The 21841-nt window shown below is 53.6% G+C and overlaps 2 protein-coding genes across 4 annotated transcripts in view; both read right to left on the bottom strand.

Annotated features, from left to right (window-relative positions):
- Positions 1-2730: 2730 nt before the first annotated feature.
- TOMM40 (translocase of outer mitochondrial membrane 40) lies at positions 2731-15214 on the bottom strand. 2 transcript variants are annotated; one of them, XM_086353069.1, is made up of 10 exons: positions 14265-15214; positions 13681-13960; positions 12885-12952; positions 12223-12315; positions 11272-11373; positions 10103-10208; positions 4957-5079; positions 4736-4812; positions 4525-4627; positions 2731-3390 (listed from the first exon to the last, which is right to left on the bottom strand). In XM_086353069.1, the coding sequence occupies exons 2-10, from the start codon at positions 13952-13954 to the stop codon at positions 3251-3253; spliced, it is 1086 nt and encodes a 361-aa protein (XP_086209195.1). In that variant the 5' UTR covers positions 13955-13960; positions 14265-15214; the 3' UTR covers positions 2731-3250. The 2 variants fall into 2 exon arrangements, with proteins under 2 accessions (XP_086209195.1, XP_086209194.1); XM_086353068.1 differs by lacking the exon at positions 14265-15214 and adding an exon at positions 14072-14155.
- A 2835-nt stretch (positions 15215-18049) lies between these two features.
- NECTIN2 (nectin cell adhesion molecule 2) overlaps positions 18050-21841 on the bottom strand; it is a 33047-nt gene continuing 29255 nt past the window's right edge. Inside the window, exons 7-9 of one of the 2 annotated variants that reach the window (XM_086353062.1) lie at positions 20277-20340; positions 20044-20130; positions 18050-19181 (exon numbers count right to left, since the gene is read on the bottom strand). In XM_086353062.1, the coding sequence (XP_086209188.1) occupies positions 18918-19181; positions 20044-20130; positions 20277-20340 (415 nt within the window). In that variant the 3' untranslated portion in view covers positions 18050-18917. The remainder of the gene's footprint in view (positions 19182-20043; positions 20131-20276; positions 20341-21841) is intronic. The other variant, XM_086353063.1, reaches the window with a different exon arrangement.

Genomic DNA, 21841 nt, shown 5'->3' with positions numbered 1-21841 from the left:
CTGGAATGTCCCGTAGCCTCGGTCTGGTGGCTGTTAAGGCCCCCGGCCTGGCCGACACATTTGAGGGCGGGTTCATCATCCAGTACAGCGGGGGAGGAAGTTCCTCGTTTGGATCCTGTAGAATCTCTTTTTTATCATCAGTTTCTGTGTCTTTTTCCTTCTCCATTTTGAATATAAAATCGTGGCCATGGTCGGGGAATCCTGGGGCAGCTGTAGCCAGGAGTATGTATGGGAACTGGTCGGGTGTCTAGGTTTTCCCGTGACTGTCACACAGGCTGCTTTTATTGTTTTCAAGCCCATTGTGCCCTCTGGTGGCCGGCCAACTCCCATAGCAGACTATTCGACCTTGAAGAGGGTGCACAGCTGGCCAGGTGTCATTTTTACCCCATAGTCTCCTCTGAACCCCTTTTTGAAACTTTTGATCATATTGCCCGGTATAGTTGCCTTAGATCCGTTTCCTCTCATCTTGCCTACCTTTCCGGGAGTGTTCCTTCTCCTGTTGGCGGAGTTTCTGGTACCCCAGATACTTCTGATATTTCCATTTGATGAAGCACTTAAATTGCCACTTGGCTTCTTCCCTGATAGTATTGAAAAGGGCTTTGCTGGCCAAGTCCCAGAGGGAGAGGGAAGGCCAGCGTGCTTTCTCCTGTTGTTTTAGGTGCTTGAACCAGAATATCACTTTGTCTAGGACCACTTCTCCTGAAACTTTAAACGCCTTCTCTGCCTTGGTGAGCTTGATCAGGTGTCAACAAAAGCACAGGCGAGTTAAATAACCTGCATCCCAGGTGATCTCCGGAAAAGCCAATTCGTACTCACTCATGTATTTCCCTTTCTCTGCCTGAGCAATCCCTCTCTGCCTTGAGGGGATTGAGACTTTCACAGCAGATGGGACACCTCCTGGGGGAGGGCAGAATACGTGCACAGAGACCAAGTTTCTTCCCCCAGTAACCCTCTTGCGATTGCCTGGTAATAATTTTCCCCAAGACACCACCTCCTAAATGACATTCACAATAGAGTCTTCCTTAAAGCCCTGTCACATCTGTCAACCTGTACCCGACAATCGCAGTCACTCTCCTACATCAGTCACCGTAGGTCCGTACACGTCTCTAATCTCTCTCAGGGGGCTGAGCAGGCTCCCTCTTCCACCCTATTGGGTGGGACCCTCATTACCTGAGCGCTCGGTTTCCTCGCTGCCATCCACTACTTGCTAACATGAGAGGTCTGGGCGTTGAAAGGCAGAGTCGTTCCAGAGGGGCGAGGCAACCTTACCCCTCTAGGTGATTCAAGCCGCAAGGCCCCGGAGTAGCTCCAAATGGGACTTGTCTCCTCAAAGTGAGGCGCTTCCCGGCCAATGCACCGAAAATGTTGTAGCCATGCTCTCCAGGAAGCAAACTCACTCAGAAGGACAACGCAAATAGTGGAGTGCAGTTTATTACACCAGTGGGCCCAAGGCAGAGTCTCCTCTTAGCCAAGGACCCGGCCAATTTTTGTGACAATCTTATATATCATAAGTGTACGTGCTCAAATCCACCTCCCCAAATTCCTGGAAACTAGCCTGGATAATGTAAAGGGGCTAAATCATGATTCATATATTAGTCCAGACAGCTAATGAGGCTGACATATATCAATAGGTATTGTGGAGATAATTTGTTTTGCTCTGGGGTAGATTAGTACATTCTTTTCAGTGATGGGAAGTCTAGGTACCAGTCCTGGAGACTTTATCCGGGGGGTCTGTTTTTCAGTTAGTATGTTGTTTCCATAGATACCAGGCACATAGCTCAAAGTCCACTGGGAGAGCACCCAGGCATGTAGTCCAAGGTTCACAATAAGTCTAAAATGGAGTCCCACAGCCAAGGTGGAGTCCCCTTTGTCCACTTTCCTCTTTCAAGAGGAGATTCAGAGTTAAGGTGGATGGTAAAGTCACCCTGGAAGAACTGGAGGAGTTGGGATTCACTCCTGGTCCTTTAAGGAGGTGAGGACTACTGGATTCCGTGGGGCTGGGGAGGCTGGATGCCTGGTCCCAAGAAGGGACCCCCAATGCCAGCCTGTCCTGGGTTGCTGTCAGCCTGTGTGCTCTGGCCTCAGAAGGTGCTGGCAGGAAGTGGGTGGAGCGGCTTCTCTGGGCTATAAAGGGTCATCACGGGCCAGCAGCCTCCCTGCCCAGACAGTGTGTGTGAGATGAACTTTCAGTTCCCCTGTCTGGAGAGGGGTTAGCAATGTCAGCTTGCCCGAGCCCTAGGGGTGCAGAACTGACGCCCCCACCCTCTCTCCAGGCCCATGAGTCAGACTCCAGCCCACCCCTCCCCCACCCCATGATTCCAAACTCTTTCCAGGTGCTCAAAAGCTTCCTGAAGTTTCTTGAAAGCTTTGACCTTCTATTATAACCAAGTCTTACCACCCCTTCAGCCCCTGCCCCTTCTGGAGCCTGGAAAGACGGGGTCCCAGCGCACTGCTTCCCCACACCCGCTTCAGTTCACTGGGACGAAGTCTTCTGCAGCCTTGCTGGCCAGGCCAGGCTGTGACCACAGGCTGCACCCTCCCAGGGAGGGAAGGCCTGTGATGTCCTCGTTGGGAAGGTCACAGGGCGGCTGTGTGATCCTGGGCCAGGCCCTTCCCCTTTCTGGTCTGGGCTCTGGCCAGTGACCAGGCTGGATTCCCTGCCCTCCATGGGCCACTGTGGGAGGTCCAGGCCGGACAAAATGGGCCACAGAGGAAAACAGAGGCCTCCCATTTCTTTTTTTCCATGTGTATTTTTTTAATTTTTTATTTTTTTTGTAAAATGTCCCGGTTCTTCCATAACTTATAAACATGATTTATACCGAGGGGTGGATGGGAAAGTGGGCAGGGGCGGGGTGACTGGGGATGCACCTCTCCTTGCTGCCCCCTTGGGGCTGGGCCCATTTGGCCATTTCGGGGCAATGGGGACACCCCAACACCTCCCTGAGGTTGTCTGGCCGCCTCTGCCCCTGGTGCTCAGAATCCCATAGGCCCCTTGACTCCAGAATCGCTTCCTGGACTCCAAGACTACTGGGCACTCGGCCCCTTGTCCTCCACGTCCTGCCGTGCCCGTCCTTCGGAGAATCCCCCCTCAGCTGCTGGGGTGATGGGTCCCCTCCTTTCCGCTGCCTCCTGACCCCCGAGGAGGGAGGGAAGGGAGGGGGAGGGGGGCTCAGGTCTCCCCTCCGTGGCAGGGGGAGGTGGAGGTGGGATCAGAAGGAGAAAGGGCGAGGAAGGCGGGGCCTGCGGGGGCTCAGCCAATGGTGAGGCCGAAGCCACACTGGAACTTGTTCTTTCGGTGATTCAGGAAGGCCCCGAGGGCCAGTGTCAGGGGCAGCGGTGGGAGCTTCTTCTCCAGCGTGGCGCCCACGATCCAGTTGCTGTCCACAGAGCCTGTGGGTGGACAGCTGTGTGAAGAGCCTCACCCGACACATCAGAAACCACCGGCCAGGCCGCTGACCGTACTGTCCCCACCACCCGGAGCCCTCTTCACGCCCCCAAGTGCTTCAGCTCTGAGCTCCGTGACCCACCCCCCCTCCAGAAGCCCTCGGCCACCCCGCCACCCCGTGGACCACCCTCCCAATCCCAGTCTTGTCCACACCAGGTCGCTGCTCTGTGTGGATGGGCCTGTCCCTGCCACTGTGAGTGACACCCCCACTGGGTGGGGGGAGCCTGGTCACTGTTGTGTCCCCAGCTGGGCACAGAGCAGGTGCTGAGTATCTGCTGAATCAGAGACTGAAATCTCTAGGGCTCATGCCCAGGACCTGATGAGTGTGCAAAGTGCCCGCTGCCATCTGTACCCAATGGAGCTCAAGGACTCACTGAAGGGGAGCAGAGAAGCTACAGTCCAAATGCAGCCTCAGACCCAGGGCTGACTGCAGAGTGAGGACTTAAGGCAGGTTTCAGAGGCAAAACAAACACCTCTCCCTGGGCCTCCTGGCTACTTTTGTTTAAAAAAAATTTTTTTGCCCACACTGCATGGCATGTGGGATTTTAGTTCCCTGACCAGGGATTGAACCCGGGCCCTCAGCAGTTGAGAGTGAGACCACTGGACCACCAGGGATTTCCCCTAGCTGCCTTTAGAAGCCTTGAACCAGGGCCACTGAAGCGGCCTTTCTGGGGTGGTCTCCACACACCCCAAACCCGAGAGCCACTGAGGCGCAAGGAGAAACTTAAGATGAGACTCAGTCAGCCTGGGGGAAGGTTGTGTGTGGGTCTGGCTGTGACCAGGGAGCCTCCGTAAGGTGAGACAGTGGGGCAAGGCCGGCTGCGCTCCAACTTGCCTTCCATGCACGAGAAAAAGAAAAGCAAGGGCCATGCATGCAGACTGCCGGAGGGCTACTGGATGGGGTGGGGATGGTCCCTGCAAAGCTCGGGGCCCAGGCACCCACCCACCCTCTTAACAAGCATTCCTGGGTAATTTGGGGGCCCAGCATGCTACCCTCTCCCATTTTCTCTGGCCTGTACCCCACTCAGAGCTGAGTCACCTCTTGCTTGTTTCTCACATAAGGAAAGGGAGACCTGTACCTTTGAAGAGGAGGTTGGCCTTGGGCAGGTCCAGCTGGTACCCAAAGGAGACACTTGTGTCCTGCATCCTCGTGCTGGCCTCGAACTCCACACCCACCTGCAGCTGGAGGGGCCAGGGCAACACACACGAGTCAGCCTCCTAGGCTGGACCCTCAGGCATGCCAGTCCTAGGCACCCCACACCCAGACAGCCAGTCCCCAGATGGGCTTACCTGGTCACTGGCTTTGTGGTAATACGTTGCATGCATGCCTGCCTGACCCAATGTTACTGTCGCCAACCAGTTGTTCACTGGAAGAGAGCAGGTGGGTTACCAAGGGGGCTTGGGCAGCCAAGGGCCCAGGTTTTGCCCCTCTTCCCTCAGACCCAGGAGTCCAGCCCCCAGCCCCCAGCCCCTCCTCCCATAGTCCCAGGGCTCCGGGCCCCCAGGCTCACATGTGTATTTCCCAGCTAGCGACATAACGGCGCCCTCCTCCCCGGGCCGCCGGTGGTAGACCAGCTCTCCGCCCAGGGCCAGGCACGGCGTGATGCTCTGGAGGTAGTGGGCCACGAGGATCCCTGCAGGCGAGAGGTGGAGTCATGACTTCTGAGCCTGGTGGTTAGTTTCCACCCAGTCAAGGCACAGACTGGACTCCCGCTTCCCCGGGCCTCCCACTTGGGCTCCTTGCTAGGGCCGTTCACAGGGCTCTGAGGTCAGCCTCTCACGGCCCCCGGGACCTCATCTATTCTGCATTCACCTCCCTTTACACAGGAGGCTGCAGAGGGTGAGGAGTCAAGTCGCTCCCACATGGTCACAGGACATGTCAGGGGTAGAGTCCAGGGCTCCCCATCTCCTGAACACAGGCTTCAAGCCACCCTGCTGCCACGACCGGTAGGCAAGAGCACACTGTGGGGGGCCAGACGGCCTGGGTTCAAGTCCCAGCCCCAGCACTTGCTGCTGGGGTAACCGAGGGCCACTGGCACCACTTCTCCGTGAGCGGGACACCTCGCAAGACTCTGAGGAAGAGCAGAGCGCTGGATGCAGGCGTGGTGTGCACAAGGCATGCTCAGCACACGGCCATGGCCCAGCCGCCACGGAGACCCGACCTGCGGAAGTCCACTTCCCGGGCCCCTCGGCAGCAAGGATGGCTCTGAGGGCCCCTCAGTGTTTGCTAACCACCCACTCCACCGCCGGGCTGAATTCCTCGAGCCCAAGGACTGAGACTGTCTGTCTTTGAGAGCCCAGGAGGGTGGACACCACAGAGGTGATCACTGCGGAGGGGAAGGGCCAGGAAGAGAGGCAGAGGGGGTGATGACGGAGAACTGGAAAGCAAGAGTCACCTCTGTAGAGACGGGGAAGCGATCAGAGATGGAGGTGGATGGCGGGACCTGAAGACGCCCAACCTGAAGGACGGAGCAGGTGAGGACCAGTGAGGTAAGCTTAGAGATGGACACCCAGCAAGAATGGGGAAGACCGGGGCAGGAGGGAAGGAGGTGGGGACCGGCAAGGACAAGGAAAGCGCAGGCGTGCAGATGCTTCCCTGGACAGGGATCAGCGGCGCCGAGTGGGGACTGGCCTGAGGGGGCGGGCAGGCCGGGAGGACAGGATGGGACCTGCTCGCGTCTTCAGGCACACCCAGGCAGGGGCTGCCACTGGGGGCGGCTGCGGTCAGGGCAGGCTGGGGCTGGCCTCTCCTCAGGAGTGGGTGACACTGACCCACCTCCTGGCCCCTCCTCCGCCAGCTGGTTGTTAAGCCATCACCAGCACACCTCTGGACAAGAGCAGCCTCTGTCCCAAGAGAAGGGGAACTTTGGGCCCACAGAGAGAAAAGTGACCATCCAGGGGTCACACAGGGACTTCAACTCAGGAGTCTCTGGTCATGGTTCAGACTGAGGGCTTCGAGACCCCGAACTCCTCTCCCACCCCCCATTTCCTTGGCTTGCCTCACCCTCTGGTTCCCAAGCCCTACCCTCCTCCTTGGCCTCCTGCCCCAGTCTCATCCTCTCCAAGCAGCTCACACGCAGACGGATCTTGTTAAAGCGCACACTCGACCCTGCTCCCCCTGCTCAGAACCTGCCATGACACCCCAGCATCAAGGACACCCTGGCTTCTTAGGACACGGGGGCAAAGCCCCCTGTGGTTCATCCCCACCTTTCAAACAGACTTCCTCCAAGAGCTTCACAAGTCCTTGCACAGTCCTCATCTCCTCACAGGCCTTTTTCTTGAACATCCTGCCCTTTCTAGCACCTCCATCTCCTTCAGATCAGTTTAGTTCAGTTGCTGAGTCGTGTCCGACTCTTTACGACCCCACGGACTGCACCACATCAGGCCTCCCTGTCCATCACCAACTCCTGGAGTTCACTCAAACTCATGTACATCGAGTCGGTGATGCCATCCAGCCATCTCATCCTCTGTCGTCTCCTTCTCCTCCTGCCCCCAATCCCTCCCAGCATCAGGGTCTTTTCCAATGAGTCAGCTCTTCGCATCAGGTGGACAAAGTATTGGAGTTTCAGCTTCAAATCAGTCCTTCCAATGAACACCCAGGACTGATCTCCTTTAGGATGGAGTGCCTGGAGTGAGATGGAGTGAGAACCCACTGAGTTCAAAACTCCACGAGAAGGAAAAGAACACCTATTATAGGTCTCAGAGCAAAGAGGTGGCCTCGGACAAGGGGCGGAGTGCGGCTTTCCTGAAACCTGCGGGGCAGGGGCCACACCTGGCCCCCTGGGGAGGGGGTACACAGCGGGCTCTTGGCTGGGGCCCGACAGAACAGCTTCCTGCCCTCCCCACGCCGCGCTCCCCGGGGCTTTGGCCACACAGCCTTCCTCTGGGAGCGCTGCCCTTCTCTTCACCCTCCTCGGTCTAGACACTGGCATCGAGAGACACTGTCCTCGTCACTCCAGGCGAGCTGGGCCCTCCTGTTGTAAGCTCTCACAGCAACCTGGACCTCTCCCAACAGTAACACAGTCACTGTGATTATTTGTCTCAAGGCAAGTGTCTTGGCTACTGGTCAGGGAGGGGCTGTGTGTGTCCCAGGGTGGGCACACACTCGGGGTGCTCAGAACAAAGCCGAGGCCCCAGAGGAGGAGCTGAGGCCAGGGGAGGGGACCAGGTAGACCGCGAGCTCCTCGTTAGGCCTCGATCATGGTTCCAACGCCAGGCCCTTGGCTTCGTCGCTGTGCGATCCTGGGGCAGGGCCAATTTCACCCCAGACCTTTCCTTCCTCACCTGTGAGAACCCCAATCCCCCTGCCTGTTGTGGGGTGGCCCAGAGACCCTTCCCACAGTGAACCTAACTAGCTGTGTCTGGTCCCATGAGGGGCTGACGGTCTGCCCACTGCTTCCTTCACCAAGGTGCACTTGCTGTGACTGTGTCTTTGAGATGGATGAGGAAACCGAGGCTCAGAATGGGTGGAGCACCACTGTCAGTGGTCATGAATAATTACATGAGTAACTACTCGTATACTCAGCACTGCCCTGGGCCCAGAAGTTCTGATCGGTGCTTGAGGGGAGGAAGGGACCAGAGTGGCACTGGTGGCCTTGGGCTCCAGGGAAGAAAGACCTAGAGGCCAGTGTTGAGGAGCAAGAGAGGCCGATGCTGGTGTTTGCAGGGGCGGGGGGCCTGGTGCCGTGGACTCTGGAGGTGGCCTCGCTGTGTGTCCTTGGGGAAGTACTTGCCCTCTCTGGGCCTCAATCAGACAGGGATGATGGCAGCGCCACCCCACAGGGCTGTGAAGGATTGCACGAGCCAATCCCTATTGGCTTGAGTGACTGGGTGAAGGCCTGGGTGCGCACAGTATTCCGAGGGCCTGGCAAAGGGCACCAGGTGGGAAATAGGACCTGCGGTGACCGCTGCTCACTCCTTCACGTGCTATTTTCTGAGCGCCTACTCTGTTCCCAGCAAGGTTCCAGGTGCTGGGTGCCTTCACGCTGCACTCACTGCCCAAGAGCCTGCTCTTCCTGATAGAGCTAACAGCAGGCACAAGAAACTGGAATCACCAACTCTACCCTTCTGGTGGGTCAAGCCCCACCCCGCCCCCCAAAAAGGCTGACTTCTCAACTCTGACCTCCCTCTTATCTCCCACACAGAATCCAGCAGCGAATACTATTGCTCCGCCTTCAACGTTCATCCAGACCCCCAGACCTCCACTTACCCCCTCCGCTGCCCCCTTGTGGCCTGGTCTCTACACGTGGGCACAAGAGGTCCTGTCAGAAGCTACGGCGGACGATCCTGTCCCTTTCAAAACCCTCTTGTGGCCTCAGACTCAGCTCTCCAGAGCTTTATGTTTCAGCCCTGCCACCCTGACTTCTACCACTTGCCCTCCTCCTCATCTGTTACAGCTCCGGTCCTCCTCGATGTTCCAGTGAAGGGTCGTACCTCAGGGCTTCTGCACTCGCTGTTCCTTCCGGCTGAAAAGCTCTTTTCCCACATATCTGCTTGGCACCTTCCCTCACATCCTTCAGTCTTCGTTCAGATATCACCTATGTAATGAGGCCTTCTCTCAAGACTCCACCAGCCCCTCCCGACGCCACCATCTTTCCACAGGGCTCCGTCACCCATCTGCTTTACTCGTGTCTCTAGAATGGAAGGTTCCAGGGGCTTCCCAGGTGGCGCTAGTGATAAATAACCTACGTGCCAACGCAGGAGATATACGACACCTGGGTTCAGGTGTCTTATAAGACCCGATATAAGATCCTGGGTCTTATATAAGATTTAAGACCTTGGTTTGGGAAGATCCCCTGGAGAAGGCCATGGCAACCCACTCCAGTATTCTTGCCTGGACTCTCCCATGGACAGAGGAGCCTGGTGGGCTACAGTCCATGGGGTCACAAAGAATTCAAAAAGAATGAAGTGACTTAGCACGTGTGCACGCCTCCCTTAATATACATAATATAAAAATCACCACTAGAATGTCCAGAAGACAGACTTAGTTTTCCTTAGTTCATCACCATATCCTCTGGACATGGAATATATGATTCATAGTCAAGAAACATCAAATCAATGTCGAGAAATCAAAGGCAGATGCCCAGAGACAAAAATAAAAAAGGGGGAAGCAGAGAGGAGAGACCAGAAGTACAGACATTAGTCAGCAGGTCCTTGCCCCCGAGCCAACCCAAACAGGAATCTTCCTTGTCACCCTCCACTGCAGACTGACTTGCCTCCCCTCAGCTGCACGTGGACTCCGCCTGCCTTGGGGTCAATCTGTGCCCCCGAGCAACCCCAGAGCCCCAGGAGTGATGCAGCAGCTCATTTCCTTGGGACCCGTCACATGCCTGACCCCATTTGAGACTTTCCACACATGACCTGCTCGACAACCCTGTGAGGCAATCCGATTTTAACAAATGAGGAAGCTGAGGCCCATGAGGGTGATGGAAGCGCTCCCCCACCCCCCGCCCCCAATTGCAGTGAACCCAGCGGCAGAGCTGGGACTTGAACCTGTTTTTTCCCCCACGAGGCTACAAGACCTAATTGATGCTCTGTGTTCTGAAGTCACACCTGTCCCTGAAACCATTTCTTGGATGGCATAAAAGGAGGGTCAGAGGGAGAAATGGATTTGCTGGGCATGGGGTCTGACCACCTTCCAAGCCCTGTGCCTCTTACCTGAACCCACCAGGACATCTGGGTTCCCCAAAGTGACGGCTGCTGTGAAGTCGGAACCCCGGTACTCCCCATCCACCTGCCAGTTCACAAACTTCGACTGCTGGGTCTGTGGGGGGAGGGCCAAGTATGAGGGTGAAACTGAGCAGGACCCCCTGGGGCCTGCCGGTACAAAAGGCCTTTCAGTGGCCTCCCCTTCTTGTTTGTAGGAAAAAGGCTTCCACCTCCTAGACCTTCCCCGAGGGCAGATCCATTTACTCATCAGAGAAGAGAGAGAAAGCAGAAAGAAAGGAAATAGTCACACAAAAGTGCAGTGAGGGCTTCTCTTAGGGCTCAGCGGGTAAAGAACCCGCCTGCAATGCAGGAGCCACAGAAGACACAGGTTTGATCCCTGGGTCAGGAAGATTCCCCTGGAGGAGGAAATGGCAACCCACTCCAGTTTTCTGAAAAGTTGTCTGAAAAATCCCATGGGCAGAGTAGCCTCGCTGGCTCCAATCCAAAGGGTCGAAAAAAGTCGGATCCGGCTGAATGACTAAGCACAGCACAACAGTGCCATGATAAGGTGGAATCCTAGCTCCTGTCGAGGACATGCTGGGGCCTCCACCCAGGAGGAGGACGGTAACTTCCAGCTGAGCACAAGACGCCTGGCACACCAGCCACCCTGCGGCCTCACCACTGACCAACCAGAAGAAAGTCATACATCCTGCAGCACCCTGCCCCCAGTTTGCCTTTAAAAGCCCTTCCCTGAGAACTGGGATTCCCTGGTGGCTCAGACAGTAAAGAGTCTGCCCGCAATGCGGGAGACCTGAGTTCAGTCCCTGGGTCGGGAAGATCCTCTGGAGGAGGAAACAGCAACCCACTCCAGCATTCTTGCCTGGAAAATCCCATGGACGGAGGAGCCTGGCAGGCTACAGCCCACAGGGTCGCAAAAAGTAGGACATGACTGAGCGACTTCATTCACTCATGCCCTGAAAACTAGGCGGGAGTTTGGTCTGTAGAGAACCAGCCACCCGTATTCCTCGCTTATCTTTGCAATAAGCCTTTCTCTGCTCCAGACTCTGATGGTTCAGTTTGTTTGGCTGCACTGTGCCTTGAGTTCTTGGTTTCAACACCCAAGGGCAGCCTGGGGCTCAGGGAGGCTGGGGAGTTGCCGACTCCATCCTTCCACTCACCTGGATGGCCATCTTGGACCTGAGGCCAGGGCCCAGCTGATGAATGACCTGAGCATTGAGGCTGCCACTATTATCCATGTCACCCACCAGCACGGGGAATGCCTGTGGGGCAGAGGGCAGGGTTAGAGGTGAGAGGCCCAGCGTCAGGGATGGACATGCATGATGGGCTCTGGTGAAAAGCCTAGGACTGGAAAGCCTAGAATGAGGTCCTCTCCTCCAGGAAGCCCTCTAAGACCACTGAGGCTGAGTCAGGCTCTCCTCTGGGCTCAGCCTTTGGGTTCCCCTGTTTCAGTCCTACTCTCCCTGGACTGTTCCTCTCTGGGGACAAGCTTATTCTCTTTCTCCACTAGGCTGTGAGCCCCTATGGCTGTTTCAGTTACCGCTGTGTCCCCAGGACCACCCAGCACAGAGATGGGCAGGACATGGGGGGGAGTGCCCTGAAGGTTTGCTGAATAAGTAAGTTTATCACATGGAAATAGTTAACACAAGCAAAAACCTAATTTAGGCCCCCAACTCCACCTGTGTCCTGCCCCAGCCTCCTTCTGGGCTTCTAGTTTTGCCTTCGCTCTTCTAACCCAGCTTCCGCAGACAGCCTAAGAAATGCTAATTCCAAAGCACTCATATCACCACATCTTCCCCTCCTTTAAATCTTTCCGTGGCTCTCTAGTGCCCCCTAGTGGAAGTTCAAATGCCTGGCTTGGCCTGAGGCCTGCAGGATCTGCAGCCCGGCCCTGCCCACTATGGGTCATCACTGCCTGGTGACCCTGGTGTCCTCAGACTCACCCAGAGAAGTGGGGGTCAGGATGAAGGAATGACCCAGGTTTCGATGCACCCTGGAGAGACCCAGTTCCCACCTCCCCACACCACCAGCAGCCCAGCTTTCTTCAACTGACCGGCTACATTATTTGTTGGAAGAAAGATACAATGAATGAATGGCAAAAGGTACCTCACCTCTGTGGGACTCAGCTGCTTCGTCCCCACGTACGTGACCCCGAAGTGGTAGTTGGACTCCCCGATTGTGCTGAGGGCTACTGTGTGGTTCACCTGGGAGAAGAGGGAGGGCTGTGGTGATGAGCCTGTGGGTCACACCCCAAGGAACCCAGCCGAACCCATTTCCAGGTCAGCTCCCCTCCAGCCTGGGATGGGGGATGCTTGCCAATCTGACTTCCCTGTCAGGGCGTCTCTGGGCATGGCAGGGGATGAAGACTGGGAGGTGTGGCCTGACTAGATTAGACACTCAAGAGAAGGGATGTGTGGGAGCATACCTGGTACTTCATCCCTGCCTGGATGTTGGTTGCGGGGGCGGGTCCCTAAACCCTACCACTGCCCCCAAATTGAGTGGTCAGCCTGGCACTGTCTCTGGTGTCTTTAAGTATCAAGGAGCCCAGATCTTTAAGGAGGAGTTAAAGGACTGGAGAAGGAAATGGCAATCCACTCCAGTACTCTTGCCTGGAAAATCCCATGGACTGAGAAGTCTGGTAAGCTACAGTCCATGGGGTTGCAAAGAGTCGGACACGACTGAGCAACTTCACTTTCACTAAAGGACTGTATGTGCAGATGCAGAGGGATGGCTGGGATGACCTCTGGAGAATAATGGCACAAGAAAGGCTCACCTGGAAATGATTACTCAACCCTTTGTTGACTGTGAGCTTCACACCTTCCATCTGAATAGGAAACAGCTCTGAAGGAGAGAAAAATGCTGTCACACTTCAACACACACACTCCATCTCTCATCCCTTTCTTCTCTATGGTCCCCACTCTCCCTTCTCCAGGAGCCCACAACCAGCACACTGCACAAAGCACCTCATCCGGTAAAGAGGCAGAACAGCCCAGAGGATGGGCTCAGGACCAAAGCCTTTGCCTGCATCCAAATTCCAGTGCCACCATCTACTACTTGTGTGACCTTAGGCAAATTATTTTATCCATGTCAAATCTATCTGTTAGTTGAAGATGCTCACCACATAGAAATACTGCAAGGATTTAATGAGTTAACACACACTGAATGCCAGAACAGTGCTCAATAACCCACCACCACTTTCGCTACCACGATTACTCCAAGCCAGGATCCAGAAGCCTTGGGTTCCACCCCCACTGACCCATTGCTGACAGTGTGACCTTGGGCCTCGGTTTCCCTCCCGATCCCATGAGGCTGGCTTGGCCGACTCCTGGGGCACATGAGGTCCTTCAGGTTTTTCTGTACCGCTCCGGCATTCCATCCTGAGGTTCCATCATTTGATCCCATCATTCTAAGCCCCAGGTTCAACGTTCCACTATTCGATCCCAACGTCAACTCCTAACGCTCTGTTAAATGATTCCAATGGTCCGTGCCAATTCCCAAGGTCCTCAGTGCGCTCCTCCTTCCCCCGAGATCCGGGCCATCACACCCCTGCCAGGCCCCTAGCCCCTCACCCTTGCACTTCCGGTGGCACTCCTCGAACGTGCCCGGGTTGGGCAGGCAGCCGCAGGCCCCATCGTCCGCGGTCCCTCCAGCGCTGGCAGCCGCAGTCCCGGGGGTCCGTTCGGAACCTCGACCTGTGCCAGCCCCAGCGCCCAGGCCGCCCCCGAGTGGCGGCAAAGTGAAGCCGGGAGGAGAGGGCGGAGGTGGCGGCAGTCCCACGAGGGGAGGCGCAGGCGGCGGCGGCGGCCCTGCGGGCGGCGAGCTAGCGGCCAATACGTTCCCCATGGTCGCCTGCAAGGGGAAAGGTCAGAGGGCAGAGGTCAAGGCTCGCAGGCTCCAGGCTGAGTCTCCAGCCAACACCCCCCCAGCCCCCCCCTCCCCGCTCAGAACCCCAATTCTTACGCGCGGTAGCGCCTCCTCCCGGTCCGGGCTCCGCTCCCACCCCGTGGGCCACGCGCAACCGAACACGCTGCCGCCGCCGCCGCCACGGTCGCCCCGCCCCACCTAGCCCATTGGTTTAGCGGGCCCTGAGGTCCTCCCGCCAGCTGCAGGGTCTGGCCTTACTATTGGAGTCATGGATGAGAGTCCCACCCACCTATTTGGAACGTCCTTTTCTGTTGGTTTCCACTTGCAGACAGGTCACAGCACACCTCCGTGCCCTTCCCATTGGCTTGGGGAGCCCACGCCGATTGGCTCGCGGTGCCGCGGGTTCCGGGGCTCACCCACCATTGGTCTGTGCTGCTCACTTTGCACCGCCCATTGACGTAACACCCCCGCCCCATTCCCGAAGGCGTCCCTCTTTCGACTCCGCCCCGCGGCGAAGTTGTTAATGATAATTGGTCGGCCTTGGCCTTTGCAGCTTTCTGATTGGCTCCTTCAGGTACAGTGGGTCGGACCCTGGTGTCGTAAGCCATCTTGTGTGTTCATTGGCTAACGTGCGAGGGTCAAGGGACACGGAGTAAGATGGGTTGCGCAGCAGAGGCTGCTAGGCTGCAAGGTCAGGCCTCGAGTCCCACCAGGCACCGCGGCAAAGGGGCGGCCCCCTAGTCCGAAGTCGGAGACCGAGAGACGGAAGTGCTAGCCCTTCCCACAGTGCCACGGGGAGAATTCTAACCCGTTTTGTGAACTCTGTCCTGCTTCTTGTTACCCACAATGCCTCTTACCTATTTAACGGGACAGTTGCCGTAGGCCCACCCATTTCGTTACCCATCATGCTTTCTGTGTCTTTCCCCCAACCCTTGCCTCAGTCACTGAAGCTTCTATCTTTGGCCCATTCATTCCTATCCCATTACCCATCATGCCTTCCGCTCCATTCATTTCAACTTAGTTGCCCGTACGACCTTTAGCCCTTTTACGCCTTTAGCCCTTTCATTTCCCACATTTTTTTTTTTAAGTATGTATCTATTAATATTTGGCTGCATGGCTAGACATGTGGGATCTTTAGTTGTGACCTGTGAATTCTTAGTTGCAGCACGCGGAATCTAGTTCCCTGCCCAGGGATGGAACCCTGTCCGCCTGCATTGGGAGCTGCAGAGTCTTAGCTGCTGGACCACCAGGGAATTCCTCCAGCATTCTTCTAGCTGTACCTTAATTGAGCATCAGGCTTTATGTCTATTGCTCAACTTGCCTGTGGCCCCTATTTCTCCCTTATTCATTCCAATACCCCTGGCTCTTTCAGAATTTTCCAGTTTATTGTGATCCACACAGTCAAAGGCTTTGGCATAGTCAGTAAAGCAGAAATAGATGTTTTTCTGGAACTCTCTTGCCTTTTCAATGATCCAGAGGATGTTGGCAATTTGATCTCTGGTTCCTCTGCCTTTTCTAAAACCAGCTTGAACATCTGGAAGTTCACGGTTCACATATTGCTGAAGCCTGGCTTGGAGAATTTTGAGCATTACTTTACTAGCGTGTGAGATGAGTGCAATTGTGTGGTAGTTTGAACATTCTTTGGCATCGCTTTTCTTTGGGATTGGAATGAAAACTGACCTTTTCCAGTCCTGTGGCCACAGCTGAGTTTTCCAAATTTGCTGGCATATTGAGTGCAGCACTTTCACAGCATCATCTTTTAGGATTTGAAATAGCTCAACTGGAATTCCATCACCTCCACTAGCTTTGTTCATAGTCATGCTTCCTAAGGCCCACTTGATTTTGCACTCCAGGATGTCTGGCTCTAGGTGAGTGATCACACCATCTTGATTATCTGGGTCGTGAAGATCTTTTTTGTACAGTTCTTCTGTGTATTCTTGCCACCTCTTCTTAATATCTTCTGCTTCTGTTAGGTCCATACCATTTCTGTCCTTTATTGAGTCCATCTTTGCATGAAATGTTCCCTTGGTATCTCTAATTCTCTTGAAGAGATCTCTAGTCTTTCCCGTTCTGTTGTTTTCCTCTATTTCTTTGCATTGATTGCTGAGGAAAGCTTTCTTATCTCTCCTTGCTATTCTTTGGAACTCTGCATTCAGATGCTTATATCTTTCCTTTTCTCCTTTGCTTTTCGCTTCTCTTCTTTTCACAGCTATTTGTAAGGCCTCCGCAGACAGTCATTTTGCTTTTTTGCATTTCTTTTCCATGGGGATTGTCTTGATCCCTGTCTCTTGTACAATGTCATGAACCTCCATCCATAGTTCATCAGGCACTCTATCTATCAGATCTAGTCCCTTAAATCTATTTCTCACTTCCACTCTATAATAGTAAGGGATTTGATTTAGGTCATACCTGAATGGTCTAGTGGTTTTCCCTACTTTCTTCAATTTAAGACTGAATTTGGCAATAAGGAGTTCATGACCTGAGCCACAGTCAGCTCCCAGTCTTGTTTTCGCTGACTGTATAGAGCTTCTCCATCTTTGGCTGCAAAGAATATAATCAATCTGATTTCAGTGTTGACTATGTGAATCACAATAAACTGTGGAAAATTCTGAAAGAGATGGGAATACCAGACCACCTGACCTACCTCTTGAGAAACCTATATGCAGGTCAGGAAGCAACAGTTAGAACTGGACATGGAACAACAAACTAGTTCCATGTCTTTTCCAGTAGGAAAAGGAGTACATCAAGGCTGTATATTGTCACCCTGCTTATTTAACTTATATGCAGAGTACATCATGAGAAACGCTGGGCTGGAAGAGGCACAAGCTGGAATCAGGATTGCCGGGAGAAATATCAATAACCTCAGATATGCAGATGACACCACTCTTATGGCAGAAAGTGAAGAGGAGCTAAAGAGCCTCTTGATGAAAGTGAAAGAGGAGAGTGAAAAGGTTGCCTTAAAGCTCAACATTCAGAAAACTAAGATCATGGCATCTGGTCCCATCACTTCATGGGAAGTAGATGGGGAAACAGTGGAAGCAGTGTCAGACTTTATTTTTCTGGGCTCCCAAATCATTGCAGATGGTGATTGCAGCCATGAAATTAAAAGACGCTTACTCCTTGGAAGGAGTTATGACCAACCTAGATAGTATATTCAAAAGCAGAGACATTACTTTGCCAACAAAGGTCCATCTAGTCAAGGCTATGGTTTTTCCAGTGGTCATGTATGGATGTGAGAGTTGGACTGTGAAGAAAGCTGAGCACCAAAGAATTGATGCTTTTGAACTGTGGTGTTGGAGAAGACTCTTGAGAGTCCCTTGGTCTTCGAGGAGGTCCAACCAGTCCATTCTAAAGGAGATCAGTCCTGGGTGTTCATTGGAAGGACTGATGCTAAAGCTGAAACTCCAATACTTTGGCCACCTCATGCGAAGAGTTGACTCATTGAAAAAGACTGATGCTGGGAGGGATTGGGGGCAGGAGGAGAAGGGGATGGCAGAGGATGAGATGGCTGGATGGCACCACTGACTTGATGGACATGAATTTGGGTAAACTCTGGGAGTTGGTGATGGACAGGGAGGCCTGGTGTGCTGCGATTCATGGGGTCGCAAAGAGTCGGACACGACTGAGCAACTGAACTGAACTGACCGACCCCTGGCTCATTCATTGAGATCTATTGCCCATCATGCCCTGAGCTCCTATCAAAACATTATTCATAATTTTGCCTTTGGCGTACTCTTAATCATTATACCCCTGCCCCTTGTACTTAGTTACTGCTATTTCTACTTTGTTCTGTTTATTTCTGCCCATTACCCATTATACTGCTGTTGTAGATTATTTTTCCTTATGCCCTGGACTCCTCCCGCTCCTTCCATTAACCATGGCTTATGCATTTTTGCTCATTATCCCCTCACTTATCTTTTTCATATCTTTGGTCCTTTTCTTTTTGTTTGTAACCTATCTTAACTTCTAGTCTACTGATTCCCTCAAGCCCTGGACCCTGCCCTGCCGCCCATTCATTACCCATTATGTTCCACCCCTATCCCCTAAACAGCGCACAGAAAACACCAGTTGAGATCTGGTAAGTACAAACTCATATTTTGTAGGAAATGCTATATTAACAGCCACATCCCCTATCCCTAACCCAGGTGATCCACTCTCCCCCCAACCCCCAGGGAGATGTTTGGGTCCAATCCCACTGGGCAGGAGTAAAAGGACTCAGTAGTCTTCAAAGTAACAGCAAATTCTTCTTCCAAGGTTGGCATCAGCAAGGCACACTCTGCATGAGGCTCACCCCATGTAGCCCTGAGCTGGGTCTTAATTCTCTGGAGACAGGAATTGGGGTACTGGGGGCACAGGGAAGAAGGGTCAGTACCCTGAGACTCCTGCCTGCAGGAGGGAGGAGATGGGGAAGTTCCTCTTTGGGCTGGGGAATCCCCTCCCTCCACCTTTAGGGGACAGGGTGGGGAATGGGTGACAGAGGCTCTGCTGCCTGGAGGGCTCAGGTCTGAGCAGCAGGATGTCCCCAACACCCACCCCAGCATATCTAGTAGGAGTTACTGCCTGAGGAAAAATCAGGTCTGGGGTCTTCTTTGGGATTTGGGAGGAGTCTGGAGATCGTGGGTCGTGAGAGGTATAATCTTTTTTTTTTTTTTTTTTTGTGAGAGGTATAATCTATGTCTGGTGAATCCTTGGGTAAGAGTTTGTGCAGAAACCTACCTTCTCTAGCCCCTCCTAAGGTTATCAGGTTTCCATTGTCATGGCCAATTTCTCTGAATCAGAGATCATTGATTAGAGGTCACAGTGGAGCCACCAAGATAGAAGTCAAAGATGAGATGCATGTGTGCTGACTGACAGTGGCTGGGCCCGAGGTCAGGGACCCTAGGTCCCTGACGAAAGTTAAGATATAAAAAAATGAGAGGTGAAAGGGCAAGGCCACGGTGGCTCACACATACATGGCCCGGGACATGACAAAGCCTTTGCCCTGGTAGGACTCAGGGGGGCCGGAGTAGGACAGGGCATCGTAGATGGGGTTGATCTTGTCCATATAGTCTTCCTCCTCCTCCTCGTCCTCTAGATCCAGGGAGACCCTCTCCACAGCAGGTGGCCCTGGGGGCACCAGGATGGGGGACCCCAGGCTTGTGGCCCCAAGGATCAGGGGCCCTGACCGCTCTTCCAAGGTGGGAAGCTCATGGTATCGAGGCATTTCCTGGGAATGGGGAGGGAATGAGCCCAAGGTTACCTCTTGAGCATGACACAGAATCCCAGTTTGCTCCATGACCCTCAACTCCTGACCACTGTCTCCCCATGCCAACCAGACCAGACCTCACCCTATGTCACCCCCTGTTCCCTGGGTTGATATTGGGATAATCATGTAGGTGGTTCTTAACTCAAAGCCCAGGGCATGGACCCTACCCCGTTGATCCTAAGCTTTTCCTTTTCTTTTGATCGTTGAAACCCTGGTCTTTCCCCATGAGCCTTTGAATTCAATCTTGACCTAAACTTAAGCTCTACCCCTGAAACTCGACTTGTTTTCAAACTCAACATCCAACCTCTGATCTCTAGGAGGCCACTGAGGGGAGTGACTTGTCCCAGCTCCAGGCACAGTATCCAGCAAATGGAGATACTCAACTGGTCCTCTTTGATAGAGTGATTTTAACTCTCATCCCTTGTCCTTGGACTTTCAAAACCATGACCATCCTCACTGAATCCTAAATACATCTCAATCCTCTAAGCTCTGACCAGAGATACAGCCCTGAACTTGAGTTGTAACCTTTAAATCCTTGCTCTGTTATGTAAGATTCTGTATGAGTGCTCAGTCATGTCTAACTCTGTGGGACTCCGTGGGCTGTGGTCTGCCAGCTTTCTCTGTCTATGGGATTCTCCAGGCAAGAATACCGGAGTGAGTTGCCATTTCCTACTCTAGGGGTCTTACCCACCCAGTGTCCTGCATCTCGTGCATTGGCAGGCAGATTCTTTACCACTAGCACCACCTGGGAAGCCTCCTCTTATGTAAGGAGGCCCTTAAACTCAGATCCCAAGTCCACCCTTGACCTTTCCTGAGTTCCTACCTGCTCGGCACATGAGACACCAGCATCAAAGTAGGGGGTCTTGAGTGGGCTGTGCTCCGAGGCCCCCAGGGTGAAGAGCTGGGAGGGCTTCGATGGGAGAGAGAGGGACAAGTCAGGACCACCCCCCTACCCTGACAGCCTCTTCCCCCAAGTTCCCAATTCCAGCCCTGGCCTCAGTGGGGGAAGGTGGGTGGGGAGGTGGGGGCAGCCTGGGCTCCAGGGAAAGTGCTTACCATCTCTGGTTCCTCCAGCTTTGCCTTTGGGGTCGGTGGCTTGTATGAGGGAGGTCCCTCCAGTCTGTGGGGTAGGAGGTAAGTCAGGTGGAGGCTAAGCCCTGAGAAGCCCTCTATTCCAGAGCCACTGCACATCTCTTTCCTCTACCTGATCTCCCTTTTCCACCACCCACCTCCCCTTCCCCTGCTGTCTCCTACTCATTCCATGAATTTCTCTTCTTCCAGGAAGTTCTCCTGACTCTCCAGGAGGAGCCAGAGTTCCTGTTATAGGATCATAGCTAGCTATGCGTCTCTAATGGGGCACGTACTGAGTTTGTATTTGAAATATCACTTCTGATCTCATTCAACAATTGTATCCCGCGGCGAACAGTGTGAGGGGAGAAAAATGAGATTTGTGCTGTGTTCCCAGAACCCATGATGAGGAGTATCAGGACGTATTTGGAGAAAGACAGAATGAGAACTTCCACGGTGGTCCAGTGATTAAGAATTTGCCTGCTACTGCGGGGACACGGGTTCGATCCCTGGTCGGGGAACTAAGACCCTATGCGCCGTGAGCCAAATAAACCCATGGGCCACAACTGCTGAAGCCAGCGCACCTAGAGCCTGTGCTCTGCAGCAATAGAAGGCACCACAGTGAGGAGCCTGTGCACCATAGCTAAGAGTAGCCTCTGCTCACTGTGACTGCAGAAAGCCGGGGCACAGCAGTGAAGACCCAGCACAGCCAAAGAAATAATTTTAAAAAGAGAATGAAAAGAATGAGTGAAATGCTTTCCTGTCGCCCAAACTATATTAAATTCCCTCATTCTGCACACCCACAGACCAGAGTATCCTGTATATATAATAATGGCAGGTGCTCACTACACCTTCAATCCCCAGCTCAGATGTCCCTGCCTCCAGGAAGCCCTCCCTGATCTTTTAGGCTGAGTCAGGTGCTCTCTGTAGCCGCGCTCAGCTCCTTCAGCTTCCCTGGCCCATTCCTAGCCATCCTGGACTGTCGTTGTCTGGGGATGGATCTGTCTTCTCCAGACTGTGAACCCCAGGAGCTCAAGGCCAGCACCATCTCAGACACCACTGGGTCTCACAGGCTTAGAAGATGAGAACATCAGCAGGTTGTTGGTTTGCATTGACTAGATGATTCAGACTGGTTCACAAACTTCCATGTGCATCTTAGGGAGCTTGTTATACTATAGACTCCAAGCCCTTCTTGTGAAAGTGCTGATTTAGTAGGTTTGGGGTGAGCCCAGGAAGGTGCATTTTTAACAAGTGCTCCCCTCACACACACTGGGTCACATTATATCAGAAGCATTTTGCCCCCAGAACTTTCTTGCTGAACAAATTTCAGCAAGTGATTTCAGCTCTCTGAACCTGAAAACCTTCCTCTTTGAGAAGATGTGTATCCTTAGCTCTGTCTGATAATCTAGGTTTCCTTGATACGATATGTTGATGTGTGTGGATATCTTTTATTTACATTTGAAATTTATTATTTTTTGGACTTTTTTTAAAAGGCTTATTTGTTTATTTGGCTGTGCTGAGTCTCCCCTAAGGTGTATGGGCCTCTCTTGTTG

The sequence above is a fragment of the Bos grunniens genome, chromosome 18, assembly GCF_055505025.1.
Source record: "Bos grunniens cultivar Pamir isolate PY7600 chromosome 18, Bosgru_T2T1.0, whole genome shotgun sequence".
Lineage (NCBI taxonomy): Eukaryota > Metazoa > Chordata > Mammalia > Artiodactyla > Bovidae > Bos > Bos grunniens.
The sequence above is the reverse complement of the archived record's forward strand: the minus strand, read 5'-3'. Positions and strand labels throughout refer to the sequence as shown.